This window comes from Ranitomeya imitator, unplaced genomic scaffold (assembly GCF_032444005.1).
Source record: "Ranitomeya imitator isolate aRanImi1 unplaced genomic scaffold, aRanImi1.pri SCAFFOLD_1574, whole genome shotgun sequence".
NCBI lineage: Eukaryota > Metazoa > Chordata > Amphibia > Anura > Dendrobatidae > Ranitomeya > Ranitomeya imitator.
The window spans coordinates 11,965-34,131 of NW_027194250.1; the positions used below are offsets into that span (position 1 = coordinate 11,965).

A 22,167-nucleotide genomic window follows, 5' to 3' on the forward strand; every position below is an offset into this window, starting at 1 on the left:
TGCCTTCAGTGTGAATTTACAGTTTTCAGAGTCAAGAAAATACAGAAAAATCTTTAAATGATAAGGTGTGTCCAAACTTTTGGTCTGTACTGTATATAATAAAGTTAATGAAAATAAATATAAAAAAATAATAATAAAATAATAATAAAGAGATAGATGATGTAATAGAGTAAGATAACACAGAACCACATGAGAATATTTAATAACTATCACACTGTATAATGCATACTGAATCTTTATTGAACCATTAGGCAAAATACAAAAATACAAAAAAGAAACCCGAAAGTCTCCTTCAACAAACTGCCCGAGACTAAACATGACTTTATAAATAGATGAAAAAGGTCAAAATGCAGGGAAAAAAATCTGAAACAAATCGAGGAGGCTGGCCCATGACAATACATGGTACATATACATAAGTCTCAAGTCGTACTGAACTGCCAATCATCCACGATTAATGATCCAGAATATAGGAAACAAACACTTGTTAGATAAGTGTCGGACCCAGCTGAACAATTAGAATAAAGGAAAACTCAAAAAAACATAAATGAAGATATGGTACTGTGAATAGACGCTTCAGGAAAGAGATCTGATGACTAGAAAATAAGGCCGGGTTCACATTGCGTTTACAGCAGCCCGTTCAACACATACGTTAACGGGCTGCTGATGCAAGTGCCGGTATGGCAGCACGCTAGCGCAGATAGAGCATCTGCTAGCTCTATCTGCGCTAGCAGTGACGGACTAGGAAACGCTGCAGCCCGCGTCTCAGGGTCCGTCACTCAATGACGGCACATCCCTAGCGCACGCCCATTGTGCGATGCATCCCACATAGGAATTAATGGCGGCCTTAACGGACTACGTTACACCGTGTTTATGCCGCGGTGTAACGTAGTCCGTATAACGGGCGCCCATAACGCAATGTGAACCCAGCCTAATTCTCTGATGAAAATAGCCATAATACTCCAAGCAAGCACCAAGGTGAGAGTAAGATGTAAATCCTCTCCAGGGAAAGTGAATGTGCTTCCATCACAGAACAACGAATACCAATGTCTACTGGTCCAGGGTATATCTAAAAAAAATAGAAATAGAATAGAGATGAGCCATATAACTAAACAAAAAGACATATAATTATGGTGTGTATTTTAACCATAGAACCCAGAAAACGAGAATTCCTCCTTTAGACCTCCAGGGGACATGCTCTTTAAATTGAAAATCCAACGGGACTCCCGGCGAAGGAGGTCCTTAGTTGGATTCCCACCCCGAATGTTGCCAATAACCTGGTCCACCATCATTACACGTATTTTGTGATGTCTACTCCCATGGTGTTCTATATTGGAAATGTGCTGCTGAATTCTGCGTTTGATTTCTTGGCTACTTTGTCCCACATACTGTATATCTTTGGGCATTGACAGATAAGAATATATATCACACTAGATGGTGGCCTGATCCTAACGCATCGGGTATTCTAAAATATGTGGACAGAACTTGTTCAGTAAACGTGACTAAACTATGTGGCACTGTGACTGACAGAACTTGTTCAGTAAACGTGACTGAACTGCGTGGCACTGTGACAGACAGGACTTGTTCAGTAAACGTGACTGAACTACGTGGCTCTGTGACTCACAGAACTTGTTCAGTAAACGTGAGTGAACTGCATGGCACTGTGACTGACAGAACTTCTTCAGTAAACGTGACTGAACTGCGTGGCACTGTGACTGACAGAACTTGTTCAGTAAACGTGACTGAACCACGTGGCACTGTGACTGACAGAACTTATTCAGTAAACGTGACTGAACTGCATGGCACTGTGACTGACAGAACTTGTTCAGTAAACGTGACTGAACTGCGTGGCACTCTGACTGACAGAACTTGTTCAGTAAACGTGACTGAACTACGTGGCACTGTGACTGACAGAACTTGTTCAGTAAACGTGACTGAACTACGTGGCACTGTGACTGACAGAACTTGTTCAGTAAACGTGACTGAACTGGGTGGCACTGTGACTTACAGAACTTGTTCAGTAAACGTGACTGAACTATGTGGCACTGTGACTGGCAGAACTTGTTCAGTAAACGTGAGTGAACTATGTGGCACTGTGACAGACAGGACTTGTTCAGTAAACGTGACTGAACTGCATGGCACTGTGACTAACAGAACTTGTTCAGTAAACGTGACTGAACTGCGTGGCACTGTGACTGACAGAACTTGTTCAGTAAACGTGACTGAACTATGTGGCACTGTGACTGGCAGAACTTGTTCAGTAAACGTGAGTGAACTATGTGGCACTGTGACTTACAGAACTTGTTCAGTAAACGTGACTGAACTATGTGGCACTGTGACAGACAGGACTTGTTCAGTAAACGTGACTGAACTGCATTGCACTGTGACTGACAGAACTTGTTCAGTAAACGTGAGTGAACTATGTGGCACTTTGACTTACAGAACTTGTTCAGTAAACGTGAGTGAACTGCATGGCACTGTGACTGATGGAACTTGTCCAGTAAACGTGACTGAACTACATCACACTGTGACTGACACACTATGACTGCGCCTGTCGCTGATTGATCGTGTGCGGCTGGCGCGACCAATCAGGGACGCGGGATTTCCATTACAAACAGACAGAATTAGACAATATAGTAGATTCCTCGAGCGACAGTTTGAATAAGGTTTAAAGTGCCTGGAAACATTGGGAGGGTAACATTATCAGCTGCAACCATGTAGGGGCAAATATTGCAACCACCACATGGAAATGACTCCGTGAGGTGATTCCCCGTGCCCAATCTAGTGGTTGGTCGTTAGTTGATTCTCTTTCTCGTTTCCAGTTCGAGCGTTTCCGGTCTTTGGCTCCGGAGGCAGAAACCATCGGTTTGGATTGCCCAGCGGACCTTTGGCTCGTGGCATCGGGGATGCTGAAGATCTGATAAGGTCGTCGTTGGCTCCCAAAACATGGGAGGCTTATCAGATGGCTTGGTCTTCTTGGGAAGGGGTCTTGGCATCCTGCCCGGGTGGAGGTAATGCTGATGATCAGGTGGGGATTTTGTTGTCCTGGATTAGCCGTGGTTTGGATGAGGGTTGGTCGTGGGCGAAGGTATCACGCTTGCTGGCGGCTTTGGCGTTTGGTTTCAAATTGAGGGGGCAGTGTGATTTGTCTAAAGCTTTCCTGGTGAGGCAAGCCGTAAAAGGTTTCCGGAGACAATATGGTAGGTTGGATTCCCGGCGTCCCGTATCTTTTGCGATGTTGGAGCGATTGGGTGAGATTTTGGGGGACTGTTGTGGGTCACTGTTTGAACAACGTCTTTTCAGTTTGGCTTTCTCGTTGGCATATTTTGGTGCAATGAGAATTAGTGAACTGGTGTCTCCTAATAAGTATACAGCTGGGGGAGTTTTGGCAAGGGATGTTCTCTTGTCTGAAGGGCGTGTGGAGTTCTGGTTGCGTCGATCCAAGACGGATCAGATGGGGCGCGGTAGAAAAATTGAGTTGGGTGCGGTAGTTGGTTCACTGATGTGCCCAGTTAGTTGTTTGAAAAGTTTTTGGGGGCTAGGGCCTCGCAGGGAGGGATCTTTACTTTGTCATGAGGACGGTTCTGCTTTGTCAAGATATCAGTTTCAGATGATTTTCAAGAGAGCGCTTGATGTATTGGGGTTGGATGATTCGCGTTTTACTCCTCATTCCTTTCGGATTGGGGCAGCTACGGATGCGGCTGCGGGAGGTTTGGATGCGGAGGCTATCAAGCGTATTGGGAGATGGAAGTCGAATAGATATCGCAGTTATGTTAGGTGTTAAGTGGGGGTGTGTGTTTTCGTCCTGGAAAGGTTCGTTTTGATAAATCGCGGTCTTTAGGTGGTGGATTGAACTTTGTGTTTGTATTTTTAGGTTCCTTACCGTTTTTGGTGTGGATTTTCGGCCATTCCTATGTGCATTGGGGAGCCCGGCGCGCTGACGTACGGTCGAAGGGTAGACAACTCGGTTTCGATCGGTCGGTAGCAGTGGTCCGGTGGATTGGTTTTAGAGGTTTGTCCTGGAACAGGGTGCTGAAGGAGATCAATGCTGCGGTAGTTTTGGACAGGTCACCGTAGATTTTGGTGCTACACGTGGGAGGTAATGATTTGGGTATGCGCCCATTTAGAGAACTAATTAAGGACATCAAGCAGGACTTGTTGCGGTTGTGGCGGTTATATCCGGGGATATCGGTGGTCTGGTCGGAGATTGTACCGCGAAAACGGTGGAGGAATATGCGGTCCTTGGAAAAACTTAATAAGGCCAGGATCAAGGTCAACAGAGCGGTGTCCGCGTTTGTGGCCAGGAATGGTGGAGTAGCCGTAAGGCATTTTGAGTTGGAAAAAGGTGACGGGGCGTTCTGGCTGGCAGACGGTGTGCTTCTGAATGCCGTTGGGATTGATTTTTGGGCACTTGGGCTGCAGGAAGGTGTGGAGAAGGCCATAGCGTTTCGGAGTGGTGGGGTCTCAGGTCTTTAAGGTTTCAAAGTCCCTCGTTGTGGTGGCTGGGGGGAGTCCTTGGAGTTGATGGAAATTGGGTTGGGGGGATTCATTGGCTTATGGCTCCCCGTTATTTTGTGTTAAAACTGGTTTTGGATCTGGTGACTTGGGGGGTTCCGGCGGGGGTGGTCGGTTCCCCGGGAATTGTAACGTGAACAGGGAACCCGCTGGGGTTTTGGTGCTCCTGAGCCAGGCGGTATCGGCTGGGAGTAATTTGGTTTTGGTAACGTTCACGTTGTGCTGTGTGTTTGATCACCAGATCCATGGGAGCTCCAAGGACCCCTCCTAGTTTAAAGTTATTGGATGTTATAATTTATTATGTTTGTTTGTATTTAAATAAAAAGGCTGCAGTGGCCGACATTATTCCAAAAGAATATGTAGTTTGAGTCTTTATTTAGGGGTAAGAGGGCATGGGTTATGGGGGGGGGTTATTAAAAGGGAAGGTTTGTGCTGTTTATCTACCCCAACTGCTCGACATTACCAGGGTCAAGAGCTAGAGGCTGAGTCAGCAAGGAAAGCCAAAACTTTTTCCTGCTGTTCCGGCTTTAAAAGCGGTTTTCCTACTCCCAGATAAGGGAGCCTTTGAGGCCTTGTGTAGCCAGACGATGACGCTGGCTCAACACCTCGAGCCTTATGTGCTATTTTGCTTTTTCCACTACCACCATCATTACCAGCTGGCAACGACCGCCCACGGCCTCTTCCACCAGACTTCCTCATTTTTGGGAAAATGTAACCAAAATAACAACCGTTATATGGTACTATAAAACAAGGTAGGTGTATATAAACTTGTTGAGAATTTAAATCTCCCTTTTTTTGGGGGGAGACTGCACCTAAACTCAGGCCCAGTGTATTTCACTACACAATGTAAGTGGCAGAACGTGGCTGGAAGATATACGACAAACAGAACTGACGTAGATCCACTTAGTGCCAATTTAAATCTCCCTTTTTTGGGGAGGAGAATACACCCAAACTCAGGCCCAGTGTATTTCACTACACAATGTTAGTGGCAGAACGTGGCTGGAAGATATATCAAAAAATACAAGGACTGTAGTACAATTTCAATCTCCCTACAATGAGCTCAGGACAAGTTTGGCAGCCAGCAATAAAAAGGACTGCTGCACACAAAAGTGTGGAGTGGTCAAATAAACAAGATAACTGTGCAGAAAGGAGCAACAGGATTTTTGCTTTTCAAAAAGCAGTTGGTTTGCACAGCGGCGTACAAACAGCAATGCAGCTATCAGGGAGCCTTATAAGGCAGCCTAATAAGCTACAGAGCTGATGCACAAAAATATAAACTCCACTGTCCCTGCAAAGAAAAGGTGGTGTTGGACAGTGGAAATCGCTACAGCACAAGCAGTTTCGGGGTTAATCTTCCCTCCCTAACTATATCCCTTCTTCTGATGCAGCTGCAGCAACCTCTCCCTATGCTAAGATCGGCAGAAGTAAGATGGCGGTCGGCGTGCATGCCCCTTTATAGCCCCTGCGTCGCCGCAGAAAGCAAGCCAATCACTGCAATGCCCTTCTCTAAGATGGTGGGGACCAGGACCTATGTCATCACGCTGCCCACACTCTGCATCCTCCTTCATTGGCTGAGAAATTGTGCTGAAAACGTCATACGAAACACGACTTTGGCGCGCTGATCGCCGACCTCGTGGCCGATCCCACATTAGGATTGGGTCGGGTTTCATGAAACCCGACTTTGCCGAAAGTTGGAGATTTTTCAATTTGTCCGATCCTTTTCACTCAACCCTAATTATCACTCTGTTTTCGTGAAATATCTAATGTTTTCATCCCTTGACCAAGGCATTGCACTATTTAACGCTTTTCAGCAGTAGAGAAATCCTTTTTATTTCTCATATTGCTTGAAACCTGTGGCCTGCTTGATAATGTGGAACATCATTTTTAAGTAGTTTTCCTTTAATTAGAATCACCTGGAAAACTAATTATCACATGTGTTTAAGATTGATTTCAGTGAGCCATTGAGCCCTGAGACACAATACCATCCACGAGTTTCTTTGAAAAACAAAACAATTAAATCTTTATGACACTTAAATCCAATTTGCATAATAATTTGGAACATGGTGTAGACCTTTATGGCCTGCCTCTCTGGAACAGAAAAATTATATAATAGCCCCATTGAATATTAGATAATGGCCCCATCAATAAGATTAATAGCACAATCATAAGGACTATGAGGAAGGAGGTCTTGACACCCCTGTTCTGAAAACACATCCCCGAAGTCAGACAGGTATTCCGGCAGAGACCGGGTATCCACCCTGGCTAACCGGGTGCCCAACCAGTGTCCTTGACAATACTCGCTCCACTTTACCACCTCCCGAGTCTGTCAGTCCACTACAGCATTGTTCAGCATACGCCAAGGTAGTTCAAATGCCACAGGAGAGGGCAAACTATCTAGCACATAACACTTGATTAATTCTGAGTGCATTGCCCCTATCAGCAGATGTATCATTCGAATGACCTGAGTAAAATACCCCTGGCTCAAGGGTACAGAGTCAATGGCAATTGTGGGCATAGACTAGACAGTTTATGTGTCTTGAGACCCTTGTCCTGGACGAACCTGGCATTAATCTGATAAAACACTGCCTCACTGTCTAGAAAGGCTTAAATAACCACTTTAATTTTACCAAAATGGATCTTGGCTGGTAAAAAAATTGTGACCTTACCACAGAGGAAATATATACACCTGGGTTGTTAACTTACCCACAACCCGGGCTCCTTACTTTTCTCGTGGCTGTTTGCGGTTATGTATGGAAGGACAAGTACCCACAAAACGATCCTTCTCACCAACAAAACACACTTCCCCTGTATGCCAAACTGCAGTGGGACAAATAAACAAGCCATTCCCGCCAAATGCATTGGTTCTTTGGTTGAGTAAGCCCTAGGTTCCCTTGACCCCGGATCCCTCGAAAATTGGGGTGTCTGTTTATGTCTCTGCTGAAGACGGCAGTCCACCTGGATAGCCAGAGACATGGCCGCCTTCATCCTTTACCCTCACAGAAAGCCCTTGACAGAACTGGACCACCTACGAGACTCGGAGCAATACACCTCCACTGTCCGGTCTCCCTGCGGAAGCTCACAGTTTAGATTCGGCCAGAGAAACAAGGTCGGGGTCATCGTATATATGACCCAGAGCCTGAAAAAAAATCCTCAACCGTCTGAAGAGACAGAGTCACACGGAATACAAAATGCCCAGGCGATCCCCACCCATTGCTCCTCGGTACCTGAGTAGTGATTATGTAATATAAAATAAAGTTTACAGGTTTCCCTGAAAACAACAAACATCCCAACTCCTAGAGAACCTATCTGGCAATGTGATCTTGGGCTCAACTAAGGGTTGCCTGAGAGCCCTAAGCCTGAAGTGTTAGGGGTTGCCAAACAACTGGGCGCAAGTCTGCCAAGCTGAGTGGCTGCACTTAACCTGTCAGAGCAGCCGCCGGATCCATGATGGATCAAAAAAGTTATGGGCCAGTGTTAATATCACGAAATACCTTGTGACTGTGGGCGCTAACCAGGTCCCTAAAAATAGGGGAGCTCTAGACTATCCCTGTTTCCTTGGATTACTTTTGAAGAATGAGACACCTGGTTCACGTGCTTTGCTGTGCTCCTATATCAACCCTTATCTGTTCCCTCCCCCACCCAGGAAGGTGAGAAGCCAAAGTGTGTAGGAGAACACTAACCAGACAAACAAGGGAAGACGGACAGAGATAAATGAAAATAAGAATCTTATAAAATACACTCATTAAACAACAGAGTGGAACACACGGGAGTAAAAGGAAGGAGAAACCAAGTAGGAGAGGATGAGGATGTGCACACAAAAAAAACTGAGCAACAATAACAAATCTCCAAACAAGAACTACACCTCCAACTCCAAACCAGGCAGTGAGAGCTAGCACTGACAATTCCAAAGGTGATCATGTATAGTAGAGGGGAGTGGCAAACATTAAAGAGCTGACAGATTGACCCTTGCACTGCCAGCAAGGAAAAAACCTGCACCATTTAATAAGATGGTGAAGTACTTCTAGTACCAGTAGAGGGTGAAACGTACGTCTTTATAGGATCTAGAATGCTACAAAGGCCCATACAGGGCTCATGGATTCTGTTATTGTGGATATACAGTATGTACTGGATTTATCATATCTGGACTTGGCTTCAGGACACACATTACAATGTACGGCACTGTATATGACACATAATCAGTGTCTGGCCCACGAAGAACCATCTCCAGAACCCCACTTTTCAACTACGTGCAAATGTGACATTATCCTTAATCACAAATTTGTATAACAATGAACTGGGTAGATTGTTCAATTAATAAGATGCTGCCTGTGTCCGTACATAATGATTCAATTATAAAGTGTCAAGTGCTGCTTATATAAGAGGGTGGTGACCCATTCGTGCACGTGGGCCCACCGGAGGAGCCAGTCCAAGCCTGCATATAATTTATGATGTCCTTTAGGAGCTGTTAGTGCACTTCGGTGTATGCTGAGTTCGGTAGAAGAAGCTGTCGACCAGATGATCATTTATCCGACAACTATGAGGCTTTACAATGCATGGAGGAAGAGTGGAATTGTAATGTACAAAGAACAAATGGCTTTTCTTATCTAAAATTGACATCGTATTCGCTTATCTTAATAAAACTCATGCTGGAATAAAATGCAAAAAGGAGCATACAAATTTGCAACAATGTACTCGGCAAGCTGTGACTGCCTTTCTCGGTACATTATCTACCTTACCCTACATAAAAAGAATATTCCAAATAGAAAATGTTTGGCCATTTCCACAGAAAGATTTGGTTTCCGTAAGTTTTTCATGTGTAGGAGGCCCCACTAACGCTCATTAGAGCAGTCTATACTTCAAAATGTATTCACTATCGTTTGGACAACTTTTCTCAGGAGCTTTCAGATTTTAGGAAAAGAGGCGTTCTTGAAAAATGTGCAACTGTTTCCATAGTTTTTTCACCCCTACATACAGTTCTTATTTCTCTTTCAATCCCAGATAAATGCTGCTATAAAACAACAGCAGACATTAACCCCTTAGCGACCGCCGATACGCCTTTTAACGGCGGCCGCTAAGGGTACTTAAACCACAGCGCCGTTAATTAACGGTGCTGTGGAAAAAGTAAATAGCGCCCCCCAGAGTCGGATTTTCTCCGGGGTCTCAGCTGCCGGGGGTAGCCGAGACCCCAGAGAACATGATTCGGGGGGTTTTTAACCCACCCCGCATTTGCGATCGCCGGTAATTAACCGTTTACCGGCGATCGCAAAAGAAAACGCGATCTCTTTTTAATTTCTCTATCCTACGATGTGATCGCACATCGGAGGATAGAGAAAAGGGGTCCCAGGTAGCCCCCCAATACTTACCTATCTCTCCCGATGCTCCTCGTGGCTCCCGGTGGGCGCCGCCATCTTGAAAATGGGCGCATGCGCAGTGCGCCCGCCGGCCCCGCGAGAATCTTTGGGGTCTCGGCTCCGGGGGTAGCCGAGACCCCAAAGAGCATGATCGGGGGTCGGTTTTAGCGACCCCTGTTTTGCAATCGCCGGTAATTAACTGTTTACCGGCGACCGCAAAAAAAAAAAAAAAAAAAGCTAAGTGTAATTCTCTGTCCTCTGATGTGATCGCACATCAGAGGACAGAGAAATAGGGGGATTCGGGGACCCTGCCATACTCACCTGTGTCCCTGGATCCTCCTGCTGCTCCTCCTGGCCGCCGGCATCTTCTGGGCAAAAGAAAATGGCGGGCGCATGTGCAGTGCGCCCGCCATCTGTCTCCATCTGCCGGCCGGCAGGAGAAGAGCAGTTGGGGCTAAAATTAGGGTTAGGGGTAGGGTTAGGGGTAGGGCTAGGGTTAGGGGTAGGGTTAAGGCTAGGGTTAGGGCTAAATTTAGGGTTAGGGTTGGGGCTAAATTTAGAGTTAGGGTTGGCGCTAAATTTAGGGTTAGGCTTCTTTCACACGTCGGTACGGGGCCGTCGCAATGCATCGGCTCGACATACCGACGCACGTTGTGAAAATTGTGCACAACGTGGGCAGCGGATGTAGTTTTTCAACGCATCCGCTGCCCAATCTATGTCCTGGGGAGGAGGGGGCGGAGTTACGGCCACGCATGTGTGGTCAGAAATGGCGGATGCGACATACAAAAAAACGTTACAATGAATGTTTTTTTGTGCTGACGGTCCGCCAAAACACTGATCCAGTGCACTACGGACGCGACGTGTGGCCATCCGTCACGATCCGTCGGCAATACAAGTCTATGGGCAAAAAACACATCCTGCGGGCACATTTGCAGGATCTGTTTCTTGTCCAAAATGACGGATTGCGACGGATGCCAAACGACGCAAGTGTGAAAGTAGCTTTAGGGTTAGGGTTGGGGCTAAAGTTAGGGTTAGAGTTGGGATTAGGGTTAGGGTTTGGATTAGGGTTGGTATTAGGGTTAGGGTTGGCATTAGGGTTACGCTTGGGATTAGGGTTAGGTTTGGGATTAGGGTTAAGGTTAGGGTTGTGATTAGGGGTGTATTGGGATTAGGGTTAGGTTTGAGGTTAGTGTTGAGATTAGGATTAGGGGTGTGTTGGATTTAGGGTTTTGATTAGGGTTATGGTTAGGGTTGACATTAGGGTTGTTTTGGGGTAAGGGTTGGGATTATCGTTAGGGTTAGTGATTAGGATTATGGATCGGGTTGGGATTAGGGTTAGGGGTGTGTTGGAGTTGGGTTGGAGCTAGAATTGGGGGGTTTCCACTGTTTAGGTACATCAGGGGGTCTCCAAACACGACAGCCAATTTTGCGCTCAAAAAGTCAAATGGTGCTCCCTCCCTTCTAAGCTCTGCCGTGCGCCCAAACAGTGGGTTACCCCCACATATTTGGCATCAGCATACTCGGGATACATTGGATAACAACTTCTGGGGTCCAATTTCTCTTGTTACCCTTGTGAAAATAAAAACTTGGGGGCTACAAAATCCTTTTTGTGGAAAAATATATATATATATTTTTTTTATGACTCTGCATTATAAACTTCTGTGAAGCACTTGGGCATTCAAAGTTCTCACCACACATCTATATAAGTTCCATGGGGGGTCTAGTTTCCAAAATGGGGTCACTTGTGGGGGATTTCTACTGTTTAGGCACATCAGGGGCTCTCCAAACGCGACATGGCGTCCAATCTCAATTCCAGCCAATTCTACATTGAAAAAGTAAAACGGCACTCCTTCTCTTCCAAGCTCTGCGGTGCGCCCAAACAGTGGTTTACCCCCACATATTGGGTATCAGCGTACTCAGGAGAAATTGCACAACAACTTTTCTGGTCTAATTTCTCCTGTTACCCTTGTGAAAATAAAAATTTGTGGGCAAAAAGATCATTTTTGTAGAAAAAATGCGAATTTTTTTTTTTCACGGCTCTACATTATAAACTTCTGTGAAGCACATGGGGGTTCAAAGTGCTCACCACACATCTAGATAAGTTCCTTAAGGGGTCTAGTTTCCAAAATGGGGTCACTTGTGGGGGGTTTCTACTGTTTAGGCACATCAGGGGCTCTCCAAACGCGACATGGCGTCCAATCTCAATTCCAGCCAATTCTACATTGAAAAAGTAAAACGGCGCTCCTTCACTTCCAAGCTCTGCGGTGCGCCCAAACAGTGGTTTACCCTCACATATGGGGTATCGAGAAATCGCACAACAACTTTTGTGGTCTAATTTCTCCTGTTACCCTTGTGAAAATAAGAATTTGTGGGCGAAAAGATCATTTTTGTGTAAACAAAAGCGATTTTTTATTTTCACGGCTCTACGTTATAAACTTCTGTGAATCACTTGGGGGTTCAAAGTGCTCACCACACATCTAGATAAGTTCCTTAAGGGGTCTAGTTTCCAAAATGGTGTCACTTGTGGGGGGTTTCCACTGTTTAGGCACATCATGGGGCTCTGCAAACGCAACATGGCGTCCAATCTCAATTCCAGCCAATTCTGCATTGAAAAAGTCAAACGGCGCTCCTTCACTTCTAAGTTCTGCGGTGCGCCCAAAAAGTGGTTTACTCCCACATATGGGGTATTGGCGTATTCAGGAGAAATTGCATAACAAAATTTATGGTTACATTTCTGTTTTTACACTTGTGAAAATAAAAAAAATGGTTCTGAATTAAGATGTTTGCAAAAAAAAGTTAAATGTTCATTTTTTCCTTCCACATTGTTTCAGTTCCTGTGAAGCACGTAAAGGGTTAATAAACTTCTTGAATGTCGTTTTGAGAACCTTGAGGGGTGTAGTTTTTAGAATGGTGCCACACTTCATTATTTTCTATCATATAGACCCCTCAAAATGACTTCAAATGAGATGTGGTCCCTAACAAAAAAATGGTGTTGTAAAAATGAGAAATTGCTGGTCAACTTTTAACCCTTATAACTCCCTAACAAAAAAAAATTTTGTTTCCAAAATTGTGCTGATGTAAAGTAGACATGTGGGAAATGTTATTTATTAACTATTTTTCGTGACATATCTCTCTGATTTAAGGGCATAAAAATACAAAGTTTGAAAATTGCAAAATTTTAAAAATGTTCGCCATATTTCCGTTTTTTTCATAAATAATCGCAAGTAATATCGAAGACATGTTACCACTAACATGAAGTACAATATGTCACGAAAAAACAATCTCAGAATCAGCGGGATCCATTGAAGCGTTCCAGAGTTATAACCTCATAAAGTGACAGTGGTCAGAATTGCAAAAATTGGCCCGGTCATTAAGTACCAAATTGGCTCTGTCACTAAGGGGTTAAACAGTTCTTGTATCTTTCACATCCACATTCTGGCTGTATTTTGCAACCATATTTAATTTGTATTTTGTCTGAATATATAACTAAAAATTAACAGAACACAAACACTAAAGAGCTGGCGACGGAGAAGAATATCCGACTTCTCTTTTTATCCCGCGGTCACCACTCACCTGGGCGGTGATCTGTAGGGGTCTCGTCTTTACACCGCTGACCGCCCCTCACATTAGGGGTCTCCTCTTTACACCGCTGATCGCCCCTCATATTAGGGGTCTCCTCTTTACACCACTGATCGCCCCTCATATAAGGGGTCTCCTCTTTACACCGCTGATCGTCCCTCATATAAGGGGTCTCCTCTTTACACCGCTGATCGTCCCTCATATTAGGGGTCTCCTCTTTACACCGCTGATCGCCCCTCACATTAGGGGTCTCCTCTTTACACCGCTGATCGTCCCTCACATTAGGGGTCTCCTCTTTACACCGCTGATCGCCCCTCACATTAGGGGTCTCCTCTTTACACCGCTGATCGCCCCTCACATTAGGGGTCTCCTCTTTACACCGCTGATCGCCCCTCACATTAGGGGTCTCCTCTTTACACCGCTGATCGTCCCTCACATTAGGGGTCTCCTCTTTACACCGCTGATCGTCCCTCACATTAGGGGTCTCCTCTTTACACCGCTGATCGCCCCTCATATTAGGGTTCTCCTCTTTACACCGCTGATCGTCCCTCATATTAGGGGTCTCCTCTTTACACCGCTGATCGCCCCTCACATTAGGGGTCTCCTCTTTACACCGCTGATCGTCCCTCACATTAGGGGTCTCCTCTTTACACCGCTGATCGCCCCTCATATTAGGGGTCTCCTCTTTACACCGCTGATCGTCCCTCACATTAGGGGTCTCCTCTTTACACCGCTGATCGCCCCTCACATTAGGGGTCTCCTCTTTACACCGCTGATCGCCCCTCACATTAGGGGTCTCCTCTTTACACCGCTGATCGCCCCTCACATTAGGGGTCTCCTCTTTACACCGCTGATCGCCCCTCACATTAGGGGTCTCCTCTTCACACCGCTGATCGCCCCTCATATTAGGGGTCTCCTCTTTACACCGCTGATCGCCCCTCATATTAGGGGTCTCCTCTTCACACCGCTGATCGTCCCTCACATTAGGGGTCTCCTCTTTACACCGCTGATCGCCCCTCACATTAGGGGTCTCCTCTTTACACCGCTGATCGCCCCTCACATTAGGGGTCTCCTCTTTACACCGCTGATCGTCCCTCACATTAGGGGTCTCCTCTTTACACCGCTGATCGTCCCTCATATTAGGGGTCTCCTCTTTACACCGCTGATCGTCCCTCATATTAGGGGTCTCCTCTTTACACCGCTGATCGTCCCTCATATTAGGGGTCTCCTCTTTACACCGCTGATCGTCCCTCACATTAGGGGTCTCCTCTTTACACCGCTGATCGCCCCTCACATTAGGGGTCTCCTCTTTACACCGCTGATCGCCCCTCACATTAGGGGTCTCCTCTTTACACCGCTGATCGCCCCTCACATTAGGGGTCTCCTCTTCACACCGCTGATCGTCCCTCATATTAGGGGTCTCCTCTTTACACCGCTGATCGCCCTTCACATTAGGGGTCTCCTCTTTACACCGCTGATCGCCCTTCACATTAGGGGTCTCCTCTTCACACCGCTGATCGCCCCTCATATTAGGGGTCTCCTCTTTACACCGCTGATCGCCCCTCACATTAGGGGTCTCCTCTTTACACCGCTGATCGCCCCTCACATTAGGGGTCTCCTCTTCACACCGCTGATCGCCCCTCATATTAGGGGTCTCCTCTTTACACCGCTGATCGCCCCTCACATTAGGGGTCTCCTCTTCACACCGCTGATTGCCCCTCATATTAGGGGTCTCCTCTTTACACCGCTGATTGCCCCACACATTTCTCTTTGGACCATTAATATTGTTCAGATCTTTTTCCGGATCCAAAATCTGCAAAACAAATATTGTAAAAGTCCCCGATGATCGGAGAAGTCCCTGGGGTTGTCCTTTTACTGGAGAGAACTGAGGAGACACAGACGGGACTGACATCGTTATTACATACAGAGAATTATAGGCCGTGTGTATTTAGTCCTGACTATTACCTGGTGATGTGCGGGGCCGGTGCTCCTCCATCATCACCTCCTGGTACCGATCCTTGGGTCCTTCTAGATACTCCCATTCCTCCATGGAGAAATAGACGGTGACGTCCTGACACCTTATAGGAACCTGACACACAATGATACCGTCATCACCCAGAATCCTCCAGTGCTGTCCTGTATAATGTCCCAGCATTCCCAGCAGCGTCACCTCTCCAGTCAGCAGCTCAATCATCTTGTTGGCGAGTTCTAGGATCTTCTGGTCATTGATCTCCTCATGTATCTGGGAGTGAGGTGGAGGCTCCAGGATTGGGCTCAGGGTTCCTCCCCGTCCTTCAGACACAGGGGCCTGACAGCGATCACTAGAGATCTTCACTACTATGTAATCCTGAGTGTGGAGACATTAATAATATCACTACAGACATCTCCAGAGTCCATCACCTCTCCGGTCATATCCCCTGTTATTCCCATAGATAAAGAGGTCATGTGATGACATCAGAGCCTCTCTCCTCTCCGGTCATATCCTGTTATTCCCATAGATAATGAGGTCATGTGATGACATCAGAACCTCTCACCTCTCCGGTCACATCCCCTGTTATTCCCATAGATAATGAGGTCATGTGATGACATCAGAGCCTCTCACCTCTCCAGTCATATCCCCTGTTATTCCCATAAATAATGAGGTCATGTGATGACATCAGAGCCTCTCTCCTCTCCGGTCATATCCTGTTATTCCCATAGATAATGAGGTCATGTGATGACATCAGAACCTCTCACCTCTCCGGTCATATCCCCTGTTATTCCCGTAGATAATGAGGTCATGTGATAGACTCAGTCTGCTGAAAATCATCTTTTAACTTCCATCTTTTAAATTACATCTTTTTAATTATGATTCTGAATTAGACTGAATTCTAGAATGCATTTGGCTACTCATCACTACTACAATATTATCATCATCTGCACCATCTAATCGAGCTGTTCTCCTCTTCCCACAGGTATGCACTGACTTTACCCAGCTCTCCCTGGCTCCAGAATATCTCTGTATACTGCATTGATTTTCCATGGTATGCACTGACTTTACCCAGCTCTCCCTGGCTCCAGAATATCTCTGTATACTGCATTGATTTTCCATGGTATGCACTGACTTTACCCAGCTCTCCCTGGCTCCAGAATATCTCTGTATACTGCATTGATTTTCCATGGTATGCACTGACTTTACCCAGCTCTCCCTGGCTCCAGAATATCTCTGTATACTGCATTGATTTTCCATGGTATGCACTGACTTTACCCAGCTCTCCCTGGCTCCAGAATATCTCTGTATACTGCATTGATTTTCCATGGTATGCACTGACTTTACCCAGCTCTCCCTGGCTTCTGAATGTCTCTGTATATTGCACTGACTTTTCTATGCTTCCCCTGGACCTGAGTGTCTTGGTGCAGCACATATAATCCTTTTAGTATGCTTTCTTACCTATGAGCTTGTTTCCATGACCTGTTTTCATGTATCCCATTGTGTGATCCTGGCATCTCTTTGAGTGGTCAGTCTTACCCCTCCCTCACTTTATGACCTTTGCTTAACTCTCTACATCTGGTCTCCCATACCCAGCCACCCCCTCATTCACACCTGATTGCCCTTAACTGGGGATATATTCACATGCAGGAGTCTGCTATAGACTCAGTCTGCTGCAAATCATCTTTTAAATTACATCTTTTTAATTATGATTCTGAATTAGACTGAATTGGACTGGAATTGACTGGAAGGTAACAGAACACCAACCACTACAATGTTTCGGTTTCTTTTCTCTTTCACCCCCATACTACTTTCCTTCTTACAATCTCCTGCAATCCCTCCTCCTAGTAAGGAACTAGTCATTTCTTCCTCCATACTCCCCAGCCATCTCACCTTCCCCTCAGAACTGTTCCTCCACATACAATCCTTTTTATCCAGACACACACGGCCAATCATGTCCTATCCTGCTCCCACCTTCTAATGATCTGTCTGTTACTCCTCATTGCTGGTGACATATCCCGGCCCTCCCCAATTCATCCCCACACTCGTTTCTAACCCCCTGCCACGATCCTCCGCACGGTTTCCCAACCACGACAACCTCATACCCATTCATCCAGCCCCCACTCCCCCGCTCCCCCTACTTGGAGCACTATGGAACGCACGCTCCATCTGCAACAAACTGCCATTTATCCATGACCTCTTCATCACCAACAAACTCTCCTTCCTCGGCCTCACTGAAACCTGGCTCACCCCCTCTGACTCGGCCTCTCCAGCTGCGCTCTCCTATGGCGGATTCCACCTCTCTCACACCCCTCGCCCCAGCAACAAACGCGGTGGAGGAGTTGGCTTGCTCCTGTCCGACACCTGCTCCTTTACTCCAATCCCGCTACCACCCTCCGCTACTCTTCCCTCGTTTGAGGTGCACTCTGTCCGCATCTATTCCCCCTCCAACCTCCAGCTGGCTGTCATCTACCGCCCCCCAGAACTAGCCATCTCCACCTTTCTCGACCACTTCACCACCTGGCTACTTCATTTCCTCTCTGTTGACATCCCCACTATCATCATGGGTGATTTCAATGTCCCCATTGACACTTTCACCTCAGCTACCTCTAAACTTTTATCACTGACTGCCTCCTTTGGCCTCACTCAATGGTCCTCTGAGGCCACTCACAAAGATGGCCACACGCTGGACCTCATCTTCACCCGCCTCTGCTCCCTTACTAACCTCACTAACACACCCCTCCCCCTGTCTGACCACAACCTACTGACATTCTCGTCCCTCTCCTCTCCTAGTGTGCAACCCCCACTCCACAAACTCACTCACCCTCGCAGAAATCTCAAACATCTCAACTTACAATCACTCTCTGAGTCCCTTCTCCCTCTCACAGACATAGCCTCCCTTCATGACACAGATGCTGCTGCCACTTTTTATAACACCACAATAACAACAACACTCGATTCGGCCACCCCACTCATGCATAGTAAAACTCGTACAATTAACAGGCAGCCCTGGCTGACCAGCCTGACCAAAGAATTGAGACGGGCTTCCAGGATTGCTGAGCGGAGATGGAAGCGATCCCACTCTGCCGACCACTTCACTGCATACAAGCAGTCCCTCGCCAGCTTCAAGTCTGCGCTCACTGCCGCAAAACAAACTTACTTCTCATCCCTCATATCCTCCCTGTCCCACAACCCTAAACAGCTTTTCAACACTTTCAATTCTCTACTCCGTCCCCCCGCACCTCCTCCCTCCCCCCTCATTTCTGCTGATGACTTCGCCTCTTTCTTTAAACAGAAGATCGACACGATCAGAGAAAGCTTTGGCCCACAGCTCCCACTGCCCCTCTTAGCTGCTCAACCCTGCTCCTCCAAAACCAGCTTCTCCACCATGACAGAAGATCAGCTCTCCACCCTCCTGTCAAGATCACACCTCACCACCTGCACGCTTGACCCGCTCCCATCCCACCTCATCCCTAACCTTTCCACGGTCTTCATCCCAACCCTAACACACCTCTTCAACCTCTCACTCACAACAGGTGTCTTTCCCTCATCCTTCAAGCATGCCAAGATCACACCCATCCTCAAAAAGCCCTCCCTCGACCCATCCTCTGTGTCTAGCTATCGCCCAATATCTCTTCTCCCTTATGCCTCCAAATTGCTGGAGCAACACGTCCATCTTGAACTGTCCTCCCACTTCTCCTCCTGCTCCCTCTTTGATCGGTTACAATCAGGCTTCCGTTCCCATCACTCAACTGAAACTGCCCTAACTAAAGTCACCAATGACCTACTAACTGCCAGGAGCAAGCGACACTACTCTGTCCTCCTTCTCCTGGACTTGTCTTCTGCCTTTGACACTGTAGACCACTCCCTTTTGCTACAAATCCTCTCATCCCTTGGCATCACAGACTTGGCCCTTTCCTGGATCTCGTCATATCTGACAGACCGAACATTCAGTGTCTCCCTCCCCCACACCACCTCCTCACTTCGCCCCTTGTCAGTCGGTGTTCCTCAAGGCTCTGTTCTAGGACCCCTACTCTTCTCCATCTACACTTTCGGCCTGGGACAGCTCATAGAATCCCACGGTATGCAGTACCATCTCTACGCTGACGACACGCAGATCTACCTCTCCGGACATGACCTCTCCTCCTTGCTTACCAAAATCCCGCACTGTCTGTCTGCCATTTCAGCCTTCTTTTCTGCTCGCTTTCTACAACTGAACATGGACAAAACAGAATTCATCATCTTTCCCCCATCTCACTCTACCCCTCCACCAGACCTATCCATCAATGTCAATGGCTGCTCACTATCCCCAGTCCCACACGCCCGGTGCCTCGGGGTGATCCTCGACTCTGCCCTCTCTTTCAAGCCACATATCCAAGCCCTTGCCTCCTCCTGTCGTCTCAAACTCAAAAATATTTCCCGGATCCGTGCTTTCCTTGACCGCAACACTGCAAAAACGCTAGTGCATGCCCTTATCATCTCCCGCCTCGACTACTGCAACCTCCTACTCTCTGGACTCCCCTCTAGCACTCTGGCACCACTCCAATCCATCCTACACTCTGCTGCCCGACTAATCCACCTGTCCCCCCGCTATTCCCCAGCCTCTCCCCTGTGTCAAGCCCTTCACTGGCTTCCTATCGCCCAGAGACTCCAGTTCAAAACCCTCACACTGACATACAAAGCCATCCACAACCTGTCTCCTCCATACATCTGTGACATGGTCTCCCGGTACCTACCTACACGCGACCTCCGATCCTCCCAAGACCTCCTTCTCTACTCCCCTCTCATCTCTTCTTCCCATAACCGCATCCAAGACTTCTCCCGTGCTTCCCCCATACTCTGGAACTCTCTACCCCAACACATCAGACTTGCGCCTACCATAGAAACCTTCAAAAAGAACCTGAAGACTCATCTCTTCCGACAAGCCTACAGCCTGCAGTGATCCTCAACCTACTGAACAGCCGCACAGCCAGCTCTTCCCTCTCCTAGTGTATCCTCACCCACCCCCTGCAGACTGTGAGCCCTCGCGGGCAGGGTCCTCCCTCCTTATGTACTCGTGTGCCTTGTTATCTGCTCATGTTTAATGTATTTGTCTATATTTGCCCCGTATTCACATGTAAAGCGCCATGGAATAAATGGCGCTATAAAAATGTATAATAATAATAATAATAATAATGTGATGACATCAGAGCCTCTCACCTCTCCGGTCATATCCCGTTATTCCCATAGATAATGAGGTCATGTGATGACATCAGAACCTCTCTCCTCTCCGGTCATATCCTGTTATTCCCATAGATAATGAGGTCATGTGATGACATCAGAACCTTTCACCTCTCCGGTCATATCCCCTGTTATTCCCGTAGATAATGAGCTCATGTGATGATATCAGAGCCTCTCACCTCTCCGGTCATATCCCGTTATTCCCATAGATAATGAGGTCATGTGATGACATCAGAGCATCTCACCTCTCCGGTCATATCCCGTTATTCCCGTAGATAATGAGCTCATGTGATGATATCAGAGCCTCTCACCTCTCCGGTCATATCCCGTTATTCCCGTAGATAATGAGCTCATGTGATGATATCAGAGCCTCTCACCTCTCCGGTCATATCCCGTTATTCCCATAGATAATGAGGTCATGTGATGACATCAGAGCCTCTCACCTCTCCGGTCATATCCCGTTATTCCCATAGATAATGAGGTCATGTGATGACATCAGAACCTCTCACCTCTCCGGTCATATCCCGTTATTCCCATAGATAATGAGGTCATGTGATGACATCAGAGCCTCTCACCTCTCCGGTCATATCCCGTTATTCCCATAGATAATGAGGTCATGTGATGACATCAGAGCCTCTCATCTCTCCGGTCATATCCCGTTATTCCCATAGATAATGAGGTCATGTGATGACATCAGAACCTCTCACCTCTCCGGTCATATCCCGTTATTCCCATAGATAATGAGGTCATGTGATGACATCAGAGCCTCTCACCTCTCCGGTCATATCCCGTTATTCCCATAGATAATGAGGTCATGTGATGACATCAGAGCCTCTCTCCTCTCCGGTCATATCCTGTTATTCCCATAGATAATGAGGTCATGCGATGACATCAGAACCTCTCACCTCTCCGGTCATATCCTGTTATTCCCATAGATAATGAGGTCATGTGATGACACCAGAGCCTCTCACCTCTCCAGTAAGATGGAAGATTATCTCCAGGGTGAGGTTTATTATCCTCTCCTCCATCTTCTTCTTCTCTCTATCCATCCTTGGTGGGTGAACCAGTAAAATTATTTGACATTAAAAGAACTAACGGACAGGATTATTCAGTGCAAGACCCTGAGTAGAAAAAAAGATGAACCAATATAAAAACATACCGAAAATCTTATGGAAAAATTACAATTACTGGAGATAATCCGATGCTGAAGTTGGTTTCTTATTTGGCAATTTCTTTTCTTTCTTTACCCCTTCATGACCCAGCCTATTTTGACCTTAATGACCTGGCCGTCTTTTATAATTCTGACCACTGTCCCTTTATGAGGTAATAACTCAGGAACGCTTCAACGAATCCTAGCAGTTCTGAGATTGTTTTTTGTGACATATTGGGCTTCATGTTAGTGGTAAATTTAGGTCGATAATTTTTGCGTTTATTCGTGAAAAAAATGGAAATTTGGCTACAATTTTGAAAATTTTGCAATTTTCAAATTTTGAATTTTTATTCTGTTAAACGAGAGAGTTATGTGACACAAAATAG

The 22,167-nt window shown here is 46.6% G+C and overlaps 1 protein-coding gene across 2 annotated transcripts; it reads right to left on the bottom strand.

Moving 5' to 3' along the window:
* Positions 1-219: 219 nt before the first annotated feature.
* LOC138654945 (gastrula zinc finger protein XlCGF66.1-like) lies at positions 220-21,742 on the bottom strand. Of its 2 annotated transcripts, XM_069743532.1 has the most exons (4): positions 21,603-21,742; positions 15,613-15,789; positions 15,408-15,531; positions 220-1,066 (listed from the first exon to the last, which is right to left on the bottom strand). In XM_069743532.1, the coding sequence occupies exons 1-4, from the start codon at positions 21,678-21,680 to the stop codon at positions 858-860; spliced, it is 588 nt and encodes a 195-aa protein (XP_069599633.1). In that variant the 5' UTR covers positions 21,681-21,742; the 3' UTR covers positions 220-857. The 2 variants fall into 2 exon arrangements, with proteins under 2 accessions (XP_069599633.1, XP_069599632.1); XM_069743531.1 differs by having other exon boundaries at positions 15,408-15,789.
* Between the last annotated feature and the right edge of the window lie 425 nt (positions 21,743-22,167).